Source organism: Macadamia integrifolia, chromosome 9 (assembly GCF_013358625.1).
Source record: "Macadamia integrifolia cultivar HAES 741 chromosome 9, SCU_Mint_v3, whole genome shotgun sequence".
Taxonomy (NCBI): domain Eukaryota; kingdom Viridiplantae; phylum Streptophyta; class Magnoliopsida; order Proteales; family Proteaceae; genus Macadamia; species Macadamia integrifolia.
This window is the reverse complement of record NC_056565.1, coordinates 41639283-41658185: the sequence shown is the minus strand read 5'-3', so window position 1 is coordinate 41658185 and position 18903 is coordinate 41639283. Positions and strand designations below refer to the sequence as shown.

The window sequence follows — 18903 nt, the reverse complement described above, 5'->3', positions numbered from 1 at the left end:
TTAGAATCAGTGAATAAGAAGAATAGAAAGGACCAATCAACCTGATAAGTAATTGATCAGAATATCAGATATGGAATACCAGTCCTGTATCCACAGTTCAACACCTCCAAAACTCTCAAGATTCTTTACTCAAACCACGCTTAATGGAAGTGCGGGTTATTTCATTTATATAAGGCCTTAAAATTTTCTAACCAAACTCACCATTGTTATCTTAATCATTCTCTTGTTGACTTAATGATGCCGAACCGGATTCCAATAGACTGAAATCGGATCGCTTAGGGCCCACTTAAACACTCCATAAAACAAAGGCAACACCCAATAACAATTGTATTGAAATAAAGCTTCAACTAAATGGCAGAATTGTAATTAAGCTGAAGTTATCAAGGGGGTGGCAGAATTGTAAATAACCAGATTAGTTAATGAGCTATGTGGGAGATAGGACTTAAAGGGAATTAATGATTATTTGGTGGGGTAAACTAGGAAGTGAAATAAGAATAAGGATATGAGATAATTAGAGACCAAAAGAAGGGCATAATGGTAAATCAGACTTAAAAGATAGAAAAAGGGACAACTCACAATTGTGTTGTCTTCTACCTTAGATCATAAGCAGGGCAGGCGATGGGGAGACACTTCAGTTTGAGAGGGCTTCTCAGCTAGGCCTCGGCTTGGCCTGTACCTTCAAAGGAAAGGTCGATGCAGCAGGTCATTTATGAATCCAGCACCGCAAGACCTCGACAGCCCAGATCTGAATGTGATTGAACCTGCAACTGGACTTGGCGTTGGTAAAACTCAGATCTGAATCTGGTTTGGATTTCTTCACAGAAAAAACCAAGCTTCGGAGGAGATACTCTAGGATTTATGTCGCCAAGGGGAGGGCTACCTTCGATCAAAACTTCAGCCCCAGCAGATCACGCACTAAGGAGATCTAAGAACTTGAACAAGGCTGGAAATACTGCCAGAAATAGGGGCTTTCTGGTAAGGAGGGGCAGTCACAAAATTAGAAACAGAAAAGAAGAAGAAGATAAGAGAGGGAAGAGGAGAAGATGATCAGGGGAAGGGAAGCTAATGGCAGCTCACTGCAACCATGGTTTCAAACCTGGAAACACCATTCAATTCTCAAAATTCAAAACTTCAAAATCTCACTACCGAGTTCATCCATTACATGACTAATATAAAGGAAAAAATCAAACACTTAATGGAAACTACTTGAAAATGGAAACTAATCTAAAATTAGAAACTAAATAATACAAAAGAAATTGTTTCTAAATCCAAAGAGAATCAAATCAAAAGATTTTTTTTTTCTCTAAGTCCATTGTGCAACTGCATCACTTAAGTTGACTCAAAACAGAACTATTAGAACGCTATTAAGATTATAATCCAAGTCAAACTCTAAACTTTTACTAATCTTGTCTAATATCTTCAAACCTCTTTATGGGTTAAAATTTAGGCTTAACAATAAAAAAACATCTAAAACCTTATCCCAACTTAATGGGGTCGGTTACATGGGGATTCCAGGCAAGAACGAACGCAAAGATCTATGCAAAAAGATTGACGGGTTATGTATAATTATACTAAGTGCTGGTTGTCAATCTGATGCACCCCTACAAATTAGCTACAGGCTTATAACGACAGACTGTAATGAGGTACCGGCTGTCTACCTGACGTATTACACCCTAAGGTGCACTGTATGAGGAAAATCATCTCACCATAGACATCAGGGTTCTTCCTTTCCGGAAGAAGACAGAGAAGAAACTGGGGTAACCCAGAAGCTTTGACTTTATCTGATCAAACATCTGCTCAAAGCTAGCCTATATATATATATATATATATTGGGTGAATAAAAAATTCATTACCATAGAAGAGAGAGAATCATAGTTGTCACGGCATCTAGGCTACCCAAGGTGCAGGAGAGGGAAAAAAAACAGGTGACCAATTTGCCTGGACGCCTAGGCAACTATGGAGAGAATCGACAAGGATTAATGTAGAAGCATTTTCCAATAGACAATTAGGACTAATTCCACAGCAGGATCATTCCCAGTTGAATACAACAGCAAACTCAGCCTTATCCCATCTCAATGGGGTTGGCTATCTTTCTGGAATGAATAACTCTTCAAATCTGTGGTCAAACCGAAGACTGAATGAATATCAAAACTTGGGCAGAAGCTAATGAACTGATATGGAAATCCAGGGGTCTGTAATCTGCTGTATTAAAAATCCTACTAACAGAGCTGCAAGGTGTGGGTTTGTGTCTTCAATCAGAACTCGAAGGGACTTCAACAATGCAGTCTTCTGATGTTCGGTGGCAATAATGGCTTCTCAGGTGTGTTACATCACAGAACAATAAAATAGAAACTGAAAAGAAAATAAAAGAGTGTAGAAGTAGATAGGATAGATTTAGATTGAGCGCCTCTCCTCTCTCCTGGGCATCTCACCCTTGGGCCTCTTTTGCCTACTGCATCTCACAGCATTCATGGCTGTCAAACCATAATTGATGCAAATTAATTACCAAAATAGGGTTGTTTTATTAGGAATAAGCCTAGGGTTGGGTTCCATACATGTTAGGCCTTTGATTCCATGAGTTTTGAGTGTAATAGACCATTTTTATGGGTCTAAAAGAAGGGCTCTAAGATTGAGTACGGGATTATTAGTTAGTTTCTATTTTTATTAGTTTCATTTTTAATTGGGCTTGATTTGAGTTATATTTGTTTCCTTAGGAGTCAAGTTGTTAATTGAGTCAAGTCATTAGTAGTTAGTTTCCTTTTTCAACTAGTTTCTAATTTCAGTTAGTTTCTAATTTCAGTTTTTAGTAATTATTGTATTAGAAGAATATTTGGTTTCCTTTTTGAGGAACCTTCTATTTTGTAATTCTCTCCCCCATTGACATTATAAATAAAGAAGAGAAGGCTCCTAAAATCCTAGAATGATTTTGATAAAAAAAATTAATGGTTGTTGCTATTGTCTTCTTCATGAAGAATTGTCTTGTGTTTGATCAAGGCTGAAGGAATTGGTGTTTGATCCAATTGACTATTTGCGGCGTGAAGTCCAAGAGGTCTCTTCAACTATTCTTTCTTTCTTTTTTTTTTCAAAGTTAATTGCATGGTTCTTCAAACCAGGTAAGGGATCTGAACTGCTTTTGATTTCTGGTTCTAGAAATCTCAAGTTTCTCTCCTGCTGCCCCCTATATTGTTCTGAAGATCCAGCCAGCCGATGGCCCTCCCCTTTTGATTGATTGTTGGGTTTATTAAGAAGGAGGTTTGACCTTAATTTAGGACCAATCAGACCATGGGTTTGTCTGATCTGAGGTGTTAAATACTTCTGCCTGACTGTGTTTCTGCCCAGATTTTAGATCTGGTTTGACTTACCTGCTCCTGTGGTATTTGTTTCTGATTGTGGCTTATCTAGTACTCTATACCTGCTGCTGGTTAGTCTATTTGTTTGGTGTAATCTCTAAAATTCTAAATTCTAGGTTTGAAAATTCTAGTTTACAAGGACTGTTTGACTCTTACTTCTGGACTGTTGTTTGCTGCCTAATTTTAGGTGATTATTGGTTGTTCTCTGGTTTATAAAATCTTGTAGTCTTGGGTCTGGTTTGGTTGTCAAATCCATTCCTACATTAAGTGGTATCAGAGCATGGCTGGGAACAACACCCCCACCCTAGCTTCTCTTATGGAGATGCTATAGACTATGAGGACTGAGATGAAGGCTGAACAACAAGCCTTACGGACTGAATTGAAGGTTGAATTGGATGCCAGGTTGTTGGATGAAGAGACCCCACCACAACAGCCTACTGGTGATTCACCTACAACACCCAAAGTAGAAATCCCATTGAATGTAGTTGCTCAGTTGACTAACAGGAGAGCAAACCCAAATCTGAGAGCACCACAAAGGCTTATGATAGCACAACCTACTGTTGAAGAGCATGTAAGAGGATATTTTGAAACTGTGTTTCGTGCAACAGAGGTATTCTGGAGATTCACAGAAGGTCAAGCTCGATCTGAAGGAGTTTGATGGGAGATATGATCCCCAATTGTTCTATGATTGGGTAGTGGCACTAGATAACTATTTTGACTATCATGAGTTACCTGAGGAATAGAAGATGAAACTAGCTCGTGCCAAGCTAGTTGAGGCTGCCCGTGATTGGTGGAGAACCTATGAGTATGAACTGGAGGACCGTGGTAGAGAACCTACTACATGGGAAGAGATGAAGCAAGAACTATCTGATAAGTACTTGCCATGTAATTTCAGAGCTCGTATACAAGACCAATTGAACTCTCTTCGTCAGGGAAATATGACTGTGGTGGAGTGTATGAATAAGTTTGATGCACTTTATTCTTGCATAGGCATTAGGAAGAATGAGAGGCAATTACTTTCTCAGTTTCGAGTGGGATTACGAGCTGAAATTAAGAGAGAAATTGGTGTTGCTGATGTGTATACAGTGAGAGATTGCTTTGACAAGGCTCTTCGAGCAGAGGAACTTATAGCACAGCTAGGTAGAAGGTTTGGTTACCAAGCTAGGGAGGTTAAGAAGAATTTTTCAGCCACTAAACCTAACACTTCAACACCCCCAAGAGCCACAACTCCTCTATGTGAAGTGAAGTTACCTCTATTTAAACCAAAAGAACTTGAAGTCAAGGTTCACATTGAAGAGATGGTTCTTGAAGCTTCAAAGACAGAAGGTCAAGAGATAGAAGATTCAACTGAAAAGTTCTACATTGAAGAGAGCATAGTAGACAAGACTGAAGCGGTGGAAGATGCGGTAGTGGTTGAGATCACTCCATAACAAGTCTTTGAGATTCATGATGACAAGGAAGAGCTTGTTCCTCCAACCCTTGATTAGAAGGTTATCAACATTGACGACTCTATACACGCGACATTCACAGTTGGTATTGATTCAGAGGTTGAGCATATAGAGTTTGTTATGCCATCATGGTTCGTTGAAGAGAAAGCTCCACACCTTGAAGACTACATTCCACAAGTTTACAAGCAACCAGAGTTTTGTTTGGGAATGGTCAAAGCTACTACTGACATGTTGTTTCCCTCACATCACTGCAAAATTCGAGGACGAATTTTTTTAAGATGGAGAGATTTGATGCAGATTAATTACCAAAATAGGCTTGTTTTATTAGGAATAAGCCTAGGGTTGGGTTCCATACATGTTAGGCCTTTGATCCCATGTGTTTTGAGTGTAATAGACCACTTTTATGGGTCTAAAAGGTGGGCTCTAAGATTGAGTACGGGATTATTAGTTAGTTTCCATTTTCATTAGTTTCCTTTTTAATTGGGCTTGATTTAAGTTATATTTGTTTCCTTAGGAGTCAAGTTGTTAATTGAGTCAAGTCATTAGTAGTTAGTTTTATTTTTCAACTAGTTTCTAATTTCAGTTTTTGGTAATTATTGTATTAGGAGAATATTTGGTTTTCTTTTTGAGGAACCTTTTATTTTGTAATTCCCTCCCCCATTAACATTATAAATAAAGAAGAGGAGGTTCTTAAAAGCCTAGAATGATTTTGATAAAAAAAATTAATGGCTGTTGCTATTGTCTTCTTCATGAAAAGTTGTCTTGTGTTTGATCAAGGCTGAAGGAATTGGTGTTTGATCCAATTGACTCTTTGCGGCGTGAAGTCCAAGAGGTCTCTTCAACTATTCTTTATTTCTTTTAAAAGTTAATTGCAAGGTTCTTCAAACCAGGTAAGGGATCTAAACTGCTTTTGATTTCTGGTTCTGGAAATCTCAAGTTTCTCTCCTGCTGCCCCTATATTGTTCTGAAGATCCAGCCATCCGATCGCCCTCCCCTTTTGATTGATTGTTGGGTTTATTAAGAGGGAGGTTTGACCTTAATTTGGGACCAATCAGACCATGGGTTTGTCTGATCTGAGGTGTTAAATACTTCTGGCCAACTGTGTTTCTGCCCAGATTTCAGATCTGGTTTGACTTACCTGCTCCTGTGGTATTTGTTTCTGATTGTGGCTTATCTGGTACTCTATACCTACTGCTGGTTAGTCTATTTGTTTGGTGTAATCTCTGTTTCAGAAATTCCAAATTCTAGGTTTGAAAATTCTGGTTTACAAGGACTGTTTGACTTTTACTTCTGGACTGTTGTTTGCTGCCTAATTTTGGGTGATTATTGGTTGTTCTCTGGTTTATAAAATCCTGCAGTCTTGGGTCTGGTTTGGTTGTCAAATCCATTCCTACATTGAGAATACTTTCTTTTCTGGATCTGGATGCTCTCCATAGAGGCCATTGACCATAGAATGCCCATAGAAACCATTTGCACGACAACGGTTGAGAAGAGATTCCTCGTTTTTACCCACTAAACCGACCGAACACCGTCACCTTGACTGAAACCCATAAGCACTTTATCGACATAGTTAGCATACTTGATATCATCGCCTACATCATTGAACAACTCTCCTAGGACTCCGATCAAAGCTTCGATTTGGACAAGTGCATGTTGGTCCCTGTCTCTTCCATCGTCGCCACTCCCTTGAAAGTCTCTGCCTTTTGGACCCTAAACCCTTACACCAGAAATGAAATCGAATGATCCGACAATCCTTTTGACTATTTAGTTTGTTCTTCTTCTGCCTTTGTTCTTTCTTAGTCCAACTCGTGATGTGGTGTGTACCGTGCAGTCTTCTAGAACGGGCTGGGGGAGGACAGGAACCTCAACTCATGATGGGGTGTGCACTGTGCAGTCTTCTAGATCGGGCAGGGGGAGGACAGGAACCTCATAGGGACTTCTTTGCAACTGATTTGGGAGAATGTCCGATCTCTTTGCCACAGTATGTCATGCCTGCCTCTTGATGTCATGGAGTTCACTGAGAAAGTATCAACAGCGAGAGTCGCTGCTTCAGGTGATTTGAGACAGTCATCAAGGGAGCTTGTGACTTGCTACCCTGAGATGAGCCTGGGGAAGTAATTGAAAAGGCTGTGAATGGACATGTACATAAGAGTATAGGTAAGTAGAGGACTAAGGTTTGGGTCAAGGTGAGGGTGTCGGGTCAGTTTAGTGGGTATCTATGGGCGATGGTCTTTATGAAGAGGATCCGGATCCTTCTTTTATCTGTATCGTTGGCTGCTCTGTCCAGCCTATTTGCCTTTATTTATAAATTCAATCGCATTCTAAATCTTCTAGAAACATTCCCAACAAATCCAATCCTAATTACATAAGCAATCTAATTTAAACTATTGAACCCCCCATGCAAGGAAGAAAAACTCCCTAAATTTTAGCCTATGCAAGCTGTCAAATTGGTCTTCACTTGTTCTCCACCAGCTGGCCATGGGCCCACGAGATCTGGGAATTATCTTCTTCCTTAACTGTTGGTTGATATCCTCCCAAATAGGCAAGCTTGATAGTTATTCCTTGGACAGAATTCAACTGGGCTCAATTATGGAAATATCTCCTTGAAATCAGCATGCTTGATGCCCATAAGATCTGGAAAATATCTCTCCAATTTTAAGTTGGTGGACCTCGAATTAATCCCCATCCAAATCAGCAAGATTGTAGTTATATTCTCCCCCAAATAAAGCTGGCCCATAGCTATCCTTGGGCAGAATATAGGCTGGGTAATTAGAATTAAATAATCTCATAATATGGGCCAGGTATTAACCGGGTTTGAAACCCAATTGATGTATCAATTCTGCATCAAGGATCTCAATAGGGAAAGGGGAAAAGGAAGATAGAAAAAAAAAGGAGGGGGTGAACAAGCACAAAGAGGCTACAAAACCACTGTTGGTGTATGATGTCTTGTATTCCGTCGCAGTTTAATCCAGGGAATACTGGTGCAGCACCTAGACAGGCAGGATGGTGGTCCCGCTAGCCGGTTAGCGGGCCGTGGGGGTTGCAAGGGGCAGGAGGCCCCAGCGTGAATTTTTTATTTGAGGGCAATTGTGTACTTTCCGGATTAGGGTTTTTTCGCTATATATTTGTAGCGAGGGTTTCTTTCTCTGTAATGCAAACAATACTGAGAGGTGTGAGGACGAGCGTTGTAACCCTATTCTCCATTGATAGTGAAGCAGGATCTCATCTCACCGGGGACGTAGGCAACCTTGCCGAACCTCGTAAAATCTGTGTGCATTGTTTGTTTTGTTTTTCCATTATCTTCTGCATCATTTTAGGGTTGCGTTTCTACAACCACAACAATCAAGAGGGGGGGGGAGCACAATGGAGGAGGGCAGACCCAGGAGACTACAATGAGCTTGGTCCTTGCGCAATCCTTTATAATTTGATGGGGAACAAAACGTGGCAAGTTTAGAACCAACATCAAAGAAGATGACTTTCCAAATTATATCAAAGGATCTAGAATTGGACGTTCATCTACGAAGATTGTGTTCCTTCCAGATGTGGTTGATAGAGGCACAGAAAGCAAGCTTACCAGCAGTATCCCATGTGGAGCTACCTGTAAATGTCATTTCAACCCAAATCCACTCTTTGAAGGGGAAGAACATGTTTCTTGGAAGGCCAGCAACAACGGAGGATACGCTTCCACATGGAGGAGGTGAAAGGATAGTGGAAGAAGAGATGGCCGACATCTTCAATGCTATTCCAAAGGAGGCAGCTGGTAGTGGGGATCTGAATGTGTTTGTAAACTAAAAAAGACCAGGTGAGGAGGCAATTGGAGAGAGCACACCAAGCAGTGAAGGAGTGGTGGGGGATGTGGCCTTTGAACCAAATTTTTTTTCCAAGGGGCTAAGGGACCTCTAGACGTGACTAGATCCCAGGCAGATGGGGAACTAAAGAGGCCTGAGGGCAATGGGGACCAGGTGACTTTGTCACCTCTGCCAAGGCGCCATGGGGGAGTTGGTGCATTACACGCAGTGACAGCCACAGCAGTTTTGGATTTCCGAAGGTGCACTGCCTCTTAGTGTCGGAATAGGTCGGCAATACACAGTCAGGCCATGGAGTCAAAAGGATAGGTTTGCAAATAATGCAGTATCTAAGGTAGATTGAAGGTGGGTGTGCTTTTCCAAGATTAACCATTTGATACCCTATTGCACCATTGCGTTGGTGGCTCTTTCCTGTGCTGAAAGGTGCCCCACCTCACAAAATGGTGATTGGAGCACTAGACCCTAAACATGCCAACACTTCATTACATTTTCTCTTGGAAATAAACAAATAGAGAGAATTTAGATTAGGATCGTGATAATGGAGACAAAAGATTCTGATTCTACAATTTTGCATAAGGATTCTAAGCACATTGTAACATATTCTAAAGAAGGAAAACCTTGAGAGCAGCTAGCAATCAAAAACCAAGTTTCCCTTCATCATTTAAAACTAAAAAAATTTCAATATGTCAGGGTGTCAAAATATTATTATAGCAAATAGAAATTTCAGGGAGGCAATTGCCCCCCAATCCAATGTTAGGACCACTTATCCCAAAGCTCGAGATGTTAAGTAAGGGCAACAATAATGTATATCAACACCTTCTGCATGTGCAGGCCTGTACACAAGCTGTCATGCACGTGAGACACACTCACGCTGAAACACCATCATGTGGCACCGAGGGGAAATTGTGTCAGGGAACGCTGATGCATTATCTAACACTCGACCTCCCTGCTCTGATACCATATTACGACTGTTTATCCCAAAAGCTCGAGCCCTTATGTTAGGGCAACGACAATGTATACAACACTCAATTGTCCTATGGCTGTGCCTGTGGTCATGCAGTGTGGAATTTTGGTGCTTGCAAGTAATTGATGTCACCTGAACTGGGTTCTTCTTGGAAAAATTGACCAACAGTAGCTTTACTTGAGGCTTCACTAGAAAGAAAGAGTAAATGGACCTCCATCTTTTGTATGCTTGATTTGAGGCTCCATTACAAAGTAAGATTAGAATGCCCCTCAATCTTTTGCCTCCCCCCTGTCGTTTTATTGCTGTTAAAAAAGCTTGCTTAGTGGGTGGTAAATTATTAGTGAAGAAATGCAAAAAGATGTGGAGAAGATATGAGCTTGCAAAATGGGTTTCCTCACTGTTGTACCAATTTCACCAAGCAAGTTTATATTAAGTCATCTTCATTCTATGGGTAGATTTGTTGGAGAATTATAATAGTGACAAAATGTTTATCGAAGGAGTTTGTGGGTCAGTTGTGAAATGATGAAACTGTATTTATCTGAATTTATGCTACCTGCGTCTTTCAGTTGTGTTACTGACATCTCAAATGGGGACTGGGGAAAATCCAGATTTTTTACAGATGTTTTATCTGGCCATTTTCTTGAAGAAGTGCAATGGAAAGAGATGTAGAACCTCTTTGAATTTCCAGAAACTGGTGCAGTAATCTACAATATTAATATTAATGAACTTGCAGGAGCATTCTTGAGATGTTATAGGTCTCTAATGAACTCGGAAGATTTTTTTACTTACCATTGCAGTGCATTTGGTGGTGCATAGGATTGGTTTAGTACTAATGCTTTTGTACATGTTTCAGGTTAAGAAGGAAGAGAAAAATGTAAGACGCACAGTGCTAAACAGTGTTGTTGGAACCCTGGATATTAGTATCCGGCAATTATTGCTAGGAGAATCATACCCTGGGGTATGCACTTAATTTTGTTTTACCTCTCTGTTGTTGATGACTGGCAAAGACATGGCATCTAGAGTGAAATATGAATACATTCCAATGACAAATTTTTCATGATATTTTGGTAGATATCAGTGGGCATGTTTCCCTGTTTAACGATGACCCCGAATACTCTTCTCTTCTTATTCTAAACTTCCTAATTAATTTTGAAAATTTTCTTTGACATAAACTTAGTTATCTGCAGGAATTCAAGAAATCTTCAGCTTCTGTGGCTGGCCACGAGGTTTATGATGCCCAGAAATATGCTTATGTTGCAAATGTCTCTGTTTCAAAATTTGCTCGGCGTCAGGGAATCGCATCTAATATGCTTTATTTGGCCACTGATATTGCTTCCACAGCAGGTATCCTATGTCACTGTACTGGTTTGTTTGTTACATTTTTATTTGGTGAACTTTTTACCTTAATGACTAGTAGCTTTTCATTTTATTTTGGATTGTTCCAATAGGTATGAAGCAACTATATGTTCATGTAAATGCTGACAACACCCCTGCCCAGGAACTCTACAGAAAAATTGGCTTTGAGGTATGGCATCAAAACCATTGACATTTGGTGACCAGAAAGCCTTTATCAGATGCTTGTATTCTTGCTTTGATTGCCCTTTTGTACTGAGAGAGCAAGGCTTATTGATGGAATCCAGCAACTTAAAATAAATATCTGTAAAGAGGGAAAGTTAGATATCATTTTCTTTTCTTTCCTTATGAGTAGCCTGTTTATTCATACATAAGTCAAAAACAGTGAACTTTTATTTGGGTGAAAAGCGTGAACTTCAATGTAGGGAATTAGTGAATTGCAACATAAATTACAGCAAAACAAAGCGAATAATACAGGAAAGGACACCCCATTTGATTTCTATTCCTAACTTCCATCCTTTTAAAGAAGTCGCCTGTGAATTGCCACCCCTCTGTCCATAACATATCCAGCTTCATGCTAATGTCATATGCTTATAAGTGTATACATTCTCTGAATGTTTTATTCTTATTCTTAAAAAAGAAAAGGCACCTATCAGGAAAAAAAAAAGGAAAGGGAAAAGGATCCATTGTCTCATTGTCCAAGTAGTTCACTTTATTATCCATAGCCTTTTATTACCCAGACCAGTTTCTCCATCTTCTATTGTGGCATTCAGTTTGCTGTGTATAAACTGTTTTCCAAAGATCAGTCGAACTTCATCTCTTTTAAATGAATATTCCAAAATATGGTGCTTCAGTATGTAATCAGCAAAATGGACTAGCTCTTTTATTCTAATGAACACTGTGTCGGTCTTTTCAAACATTTAATTGACAACTGTGAAGATTTGATTGATGGTCATGGATGTACATGTTGGGTCATGACTCATTCCTGAGTGACTAGCTGTTATTTTATTTTTTTTTTTCCTTTCCTGTTGTGTGATCTTAAAATTTTACCTTTAGTTATAGCGGGTAGTAACTGTATTCTCATCAATTATTCATTTAATGGTTGCAGGTGGTAAAAGCTGGATCTAGTCCTTTGTCAAAAGATCAAAGACTTCTAATGTGTATGGAATTGTGAGTGAGTAATGACATACCTTTCAATGCAGTACCTAGGTTATATGTGTGAATATGTGTAATTGAAATATATTTTGTACTCTTTTCTTGTTTTAGTATGTGGTTGCTCAGAAGCAACTATGGCCTATTAATTTTCCTTCACTTCGTCAGGTCTTGTTACATAGCTCAGTATCTTAATGAGCTCTAGTTCCAGTGCTTGCATTGGAACCAATTGCAATGTCAACCCTCGGATTACAAAAGTAATACCGACTTGTGCTATGTCTATAGTGTTCTAAGCTTGTAATGCTTATAGGATGTACGCCACATTTTATTCTGCCAATGATATATTACTGAATTCTAGGATGGTCTCTGCCAACTTCATGCATGATTTGAACCACCGGAGCACTTGTGAAATTTCAATTCACTTTTTCTAGTAATCAAGCTTGGGTACATTAAGCCCTTGAACTTGTGATGTGGCTGACATGGGATTGGTCCATGTGGTAGAGGACCCCACGCACATCTCATTGGTCAAATTGTAGCTTGAAAAAAGCATGGAACTGATCGAAAGTGAGTTCAAAGATCCATAAAATTACAACAATTCCATGCATGTCATGTTATTTAAATCTAGTGGTATTTTTATAGTTTTATCACTTTGAACTCGCTTTTTAGGCACTTTCATTGTTTGTTTGGTGATGAAATTTCACCAATTCGATGTTTGTGAGTCCTCATGAACCCACCATTGTGACTCGTGGCAAAAAATGGTAGTTTGGCTTTTACATCTGTTCCTGTGGGGGAAATTTTGAGGGTGGTCCTAAAGGCAGACTTGGAAAGTATATTCACAAAACTTATCACTCTCACTTGGAAGTGTATGCACTGAAAAGAAACTAAGGATCTTTATATGCGTGACTATACATTATTGAGGGGACGTGGGGAGCACTCCTAGTCAATTTTCGGCTTGATGGGAGGAACACAGAAGCAACATCAAGGTTCTGGGTTGTGTCACGTGGCCTACAATAAAGTGAAATGCAATTGTTAGTAGAAATTTAATTTCTGAAAAAAGTTTGGAACAAAAGGTGATGCAGACAGCCCCAGGGTTTTTTATTTATTAGATGTGTCATGAATTTATTTTGGGTTTGAGTTTACTGTGGACCTGGGGCTTTGCATGTGTCTCATTTGATTACATTAGTAAAACATTTGGGATAAGGGGTTTTTATTTTCATCAGATGAGTTTGATGAAGAAAGAAATAATTTAGAATTCATAAATAGGTTGTAATTGAATCTTTAAGAGGAATGGAAGGTTTTGATTCTCTGTGGCAGAGGAAGGGTCTCTTGCTTTGGTTTGATGGGCAAACTGATGCTTTTTGGATGGTGAACAGAAAGTTTTCTTGGATTCTTGAAATGTTTTCTTCAATCAGTGAGGCAGTGACCAGGCTTGGAAATTCAGAAGCATTCCATCAGCTTCCTTGAGTTTTGAACAAGGATAGCTTTCTCTTTTTCTGGTTTGTAGACTCGGCTTTATTTCTTCAAAGCCTTCCAAAATCAATTCTGCAAGGTTTCCTTGAATCTAATCCTGAAAATAAATTCTTCACTTAGCTGAGTTCTCACTCACTCCGTGGGTCAAATTTCATTGTTACTGGCCAGAACCAAAACTAACTTCCAACTGAAATCAGGGTTCCCTTAATTTATTTTATTTTTTTATGAAAGCACTTTTCCCTACATTAATAAAAGGCAAACCTTCTCTCTCTGCTACTGAAAGGGCCTTTTTGTCGTTGCAGCTTTCATGAAGCTGTAATACACTAAATGCTATGGCCCAGAAGGATTAAAAAAAACACTAAATTCATAGAAATATCCTTCTCTGCTACTGAAGTCTGAAACAACCTTTTTTGTCATTGCTGCCTTTAGGTAGTTGTAAATTGTATTACAAAGCTATGGCTCCAAAGAAGAAACAATAAAAAATAAACCAAAACCCCCAAAACTATGGCCATGAAAGGAGTTTAATTCTTGGAATATCCCCTTGTCTGAACTCAGAAAGTCTGAAACTTCCGTTTTTGTCGTTGAAGCCTTTATGTTATTGCATTAAACTTAAAGCTATGGCTTAGGGAGAAGGAATAAAAAACTCAGCATGTTCCACGATGTTTCTGGAACATTATTTTCTTTAATAAATATAGATAAATGGGTATTCCCATGCATTTCTTAAGAGTGTGGATGCTATTCATCCAAGTGGGGATGCATATAAGGATGTAAATTGACCGATTTTAGAGCATCTGCACCTATATTTCAGGTCCACCTACTATTTGGATATTTAAATTTGAATTTCATTATAGATGATTAATTTTTATTTAAAATACGCAATTATTTTTTATTTAAAAAAATATAGAGAAAATTGTTTCTGTGGTGGAGAGTGTGGCCCTTGCACTAGACACATTGGATGAAATGATCGTCCAGCTCCCATGAAATACAAAATGATGTCGCAGTTGATGTTTTCTTATGCGTTTCCATTGGCCTCGTATAAGCACATGAGCCACATTCCTCCATGGGGAATATTTTCTCAAAAAAATATAAATGGGATAGGTTTCTATCAGAGAGCAACCCTATGTCACAGATAAAAGGGGTGCACAATGACCATTGTGCCCATCCTAGGGGCACGCAATGACCACCGTGCCCATCTTAGGGGTGCACACCATGTTTTGGTGCAAGGGCCTCTGTCAGTCAAAAACACTTGCCCAATATAAATATAGGGAAAAAGAACTTACTGGTCTAGTGCAGGAATTGCTCGGACTAGTGAGGGCGCAAAAAGATTGCGTTGAAGATGTTTTCTCTGCTCTTCCCATTGTCCTGTGTGGGTTTGGTGTTCCCTATGTGCGACTAGAAGGATTCTACTACCCGTAAAAATATAAAGTAGAGAAAGTTTTCATGTACCAAAAGTATAACCATCTAGGGTAATTAATCTCTACACCCTATTGTACAAGTTTGATGATATCCCTATCGTGTTCCACCATATTCTCTAAACATCATATCACCATCGGAATGCCTCGATCAAGGGAGATCCCTTGACTATGGCTGAAGGAAAACCATCCTCTTATGAAGTACATATTTAAAGATCACATGCACCGACACCATATTACATGTCCTATGGTCTAAAAAAATTATCAACAACAAAATAGAAATTCAGATTTCTACTTGCATGAAAAAAATCCAAAATTTCAATTCTCTATTCCAACTACCTAAGGTTCACAATGTATGAGTGTGGGGCATAGATCAATATAGTTGGCCATCTTAAGAAATTGTTCATTTGGCTGCATTACATTTAGTCAAACTCATTGTTGATCAGTATGCCATCGGTATCATGTTTCTTTTCACACTTTCTTTCCTTCATGACACGTAATATGTTGTATATAGATCGCATGATGCCCCTACTCCCATTAGCATTCGTTTATGATATTGACATTTTTTTTTTTTAAATAAATGCATCCAAAAAATACCTTGGACTTCCATCGTTATCAAATGGTGTTACGTGAAACAAAAAGTCCATGGGACTCATTCTACGAAGGTATATGAGCAGGTGGTCATTTCTAAAATAGTAGTAGCTATCAGTCTTTTGAAAAGCATGTTCATCAGTTTAAAAATGGGAAAGGGCTTCAAATGTGGGCCATCTACATCTCGTCGTTAGGATACTTCCGCAACCAAGAGTCGCAGTTTTGGGCCATGCATTAAATAGGAGGCCCTCTCCACTCTGGCCTCATATGTTCTCTCTTTTTGTTTTTTGTTTTTTGTTTTTTGTTTTGTTTTTTTACCAAGGTATCGGGCCAGCTTAGGGGCACTAATCCTCAGGGAGATAGTGCAGGTGCAGCAATCCACCGTCACGATCTCCATTTAAATCGAATATGTACATATGGAGAATTGAACTTGGGACCATGTGCCTATCCACACAATCTCCAATTCGCCATAACCATCTAGCCTCATATGTCCTCAAGTAGATGGATTGATAATGTATTAATAGGACAAGGCTGTGTGCACTATTGAGGTGTTTAACATGTGTCACTCTCTCTCCCTTCTTTTTGAAAAAGATACCCATGCCCTCTCACATCCCAATCCTTCTTTGGTTGAGCCATTAGCTCTAGAGCTAGCGGCATGCCCAACCCAACAATCCTCTCCATGTATTAAAATACTTTTTTTTTTTCTGGAAATTGTAAAACAAAATCGGGAGAAAGAATGCTACCAAACTGCATAGAGTATGTTACAGCCTCCTTGTGTTTATCTTGCAACTCCATCCTATAAAATGACATATTTGCCCCTTATAGTGAGAGAGAGAGAGAGATACTATGAAGCTAGGCAAGAAACTTAAACCCTTCTCCGATTTCAGCATTACTGGCAATTGACTTCTCTGACCAATTCCATTGTCATGTAAAGGGTATCTATGCCTATGGGTATTTTAGAGCATATAATCTTCTTTTGATTCTCTTTAGACTAATTCCCAAAAGTTTTTTAAATTAGAAGCAAAAGAAGGTTTTCAAAATAATTTGAAAGCAATTTACTATCGTATCATTTTCAAAAGTTGTTATTAGTTTGTACATGTTTTGAGTACATATGAAATGACAAGATCTTATACTCATTGAAAGATGGAATGTGATATAAAAAGAGAGCATAAAAAAAAAGTACAAGTTATTTGAGTTTAAGGAGTGTCAAATTATCAATAAGAAAATCCCGTAAATTTTTTTTTTTTTTTTTTTAGTATTTATAGAATAATCAATTCTAGAATTACCAAATTTCATAAATAAAGTTTTCATTTGAATTTTTTTTTTTCAATCTAAAGAAGGAACTTTGTTAAGACAAGGTAAAACTTAGAGTTCCCCTCCCATCTTCAGGGTGGGGGCAGTGGTCTTTCCACACATGATGTGTCTAAGTATGTACCTGTGTCAACACGGTTTTGTACGTTCTTTCTTTCTAATAATATATTGTAAATCTGATATCAAAATGACCATTGTCTTCTAAAGCTTATATATATATATATATATATATAAATAATAGCATGTACGTTGGCTCTTACGTAACCAGGCAGATTATAGTTCTTCTTATTATTATTACTTTATTCACAAAAAAAAAAAAAATATTATTACTTTATTTGTGGAGAGAGAGAGAGAAGGTGAATGTGAGCCCCATGCCTTGCATATATGCACTGACCATGGCTTTGTGATGTTTCTTTCTTTTCCTTTGTGTAAATTGTAATGGAGAAGAATAGGCAAGAAAGAGGCGGCTAAGCAACATCTCCTATTAAAAAAAACTTTCTATATTTCATACAATTTCCCTTATAATAATGATCTGATCTGATCTGTAATTCTCTTGATCAGGACCCTCTGATTAATTTTACATGTGGAAAAAGAAGAAGAATAACTTAAGTAGAAAGTTTTCTTCACAATTTAATTGTAACAATTTCTATTTGCTGGAGTTCAGCTGAAGTGACCTCTTTTGTAATCAGAAAGTGCACTGTATAGTAAAATGCATTTATGAAAAAAAAAAAAAAAAAAAAAAAAAGAAGCTGTTTTTCAGGGGAAAAAATGATGAAAAAATGCTGTCATCACATAATACTCTTCTATCAATGGTTGAGACCAGCTTCTTTGTTTCATTCTTAATAATTTAGAGAAAATCGTTTTTTTGGGACACTGCCTAGACATTTTAGGGAGGAGGGGGGGGGGGGGGGGTTTGGAGAATGATAGCCTATCTTCCCTGAAATGAAAAAAATGGTGTTTTTGTTGATGTTGCCTTATGTGTTCCTATTGGTCCTTATGTAAGTATAAGAGTCACTTCTCCACAAGATACACTCTTCTTGATTTGTAGGGATCGAGAGGGTTCCCTAAAAGGTAGTGTGGTCCCTGAAGAACTAGTATTGAGACTAATGGGAACACTAATAAAAGCAACACTAGAAATGAGATTTTGGCCTTTTATGAGGGGTGGGATGATTATTTCACCTCCATTTTATCTAGATGTAGGATCAACACTACCTTTGAGATTTCTTTTCCCTGATTTATATGGGATAAGAACACCCCTCATCGCATTATTCTTTGTCCAAACATAGTGGAAGTGAAAAGACAACCATCATGCGAAATACAAAAAATCCATCTTGTTGATATCCTTGTGCGTCTCCTCATTGGCTCCACGCTAATGTTTTTTTTTTTTTTTTTTTAATACATTTATAAGATTAAAAGAAAAAAAATAAATAAAGAAGGCAACAAAGATACGGCCATTGGGTGGCTAGCTTGCCTTTATCCGGAAAGTGGTCACAAATGTCTGCTTTATGTCTCAATCTGTACATCGTCGGTTTTGATGTCTGATATGAATATGGAATACAAAATACATAGAAGTTGTCTTTGTGGCCTAGATGTGGTTGATGTAAGTATTTGAAAAACAAAAATTCTTAGACCAGTTATCCCTTTTAGATCCCTGATTCTGTTTTCTGATTCCATACTTGTCACTCTCCTATCCTAACTCCAAATATGGGCAAGTTTGCTTTTAAACCAAAAAATAAGAAAAAAGAACACTTTTTTGTTCCCAAGTCCCATGATGGGTTTACAGAGTTAGCTTCAATGAGTTTATTAAACTAATAAGTACCAGTGAATTCTCTGTTCTTCATGATCTACAATTTGCTTCAAGCCTCCAACTGTGACTCTGGTCGGCCCTCAACCAACAAATCTCATCTCTATCCCTTTTTTTTTTTTTTTTTTTTTCCTTTCAAAGATATATCTCATCTCTATCACATCTTCTATGTTAAACAGAAATTTCCAAATTTTTAGAGAGATTTTCCAATAGAACAACCTCAAGCTTTGCTACTACACAAA

The 18903-nt window shown here is 38.3% G+C and overlaps 1 protein-coding gene across 1 annotated transcript in view; it reads left to right on the top strand.

Moving 5' to 3' along the window:
• Positions 1-13386, top strand: part of LOC122088175 — a 33913-nt gene extending 20527 nt beyond the window's left edge. Inside the window, exons 6-10 of the mRNA XM_042657351.1 lie at positions 10422-10526; positions 10756-10912; positions 11017-11093; positions 12030-12091; positions 12740-13386. Coding sequence (XP_042513285.1) covers positions 10422-10526; positions 10756-10912; positions 11017-11093; positions 12030-12091; positions 12740-12791 — 453 coding nt within the window. The 3' untranslated portion in view covers positions 12792-13386. The remainder of the gene's footprint in view (positions 1-10421; positions 10527-10755; positions 10913-11016; positions 11094-12029; positions 12092-12739) is intronic.
• Positions 13387-18903: the final 5517 nt, after the last annotated feature.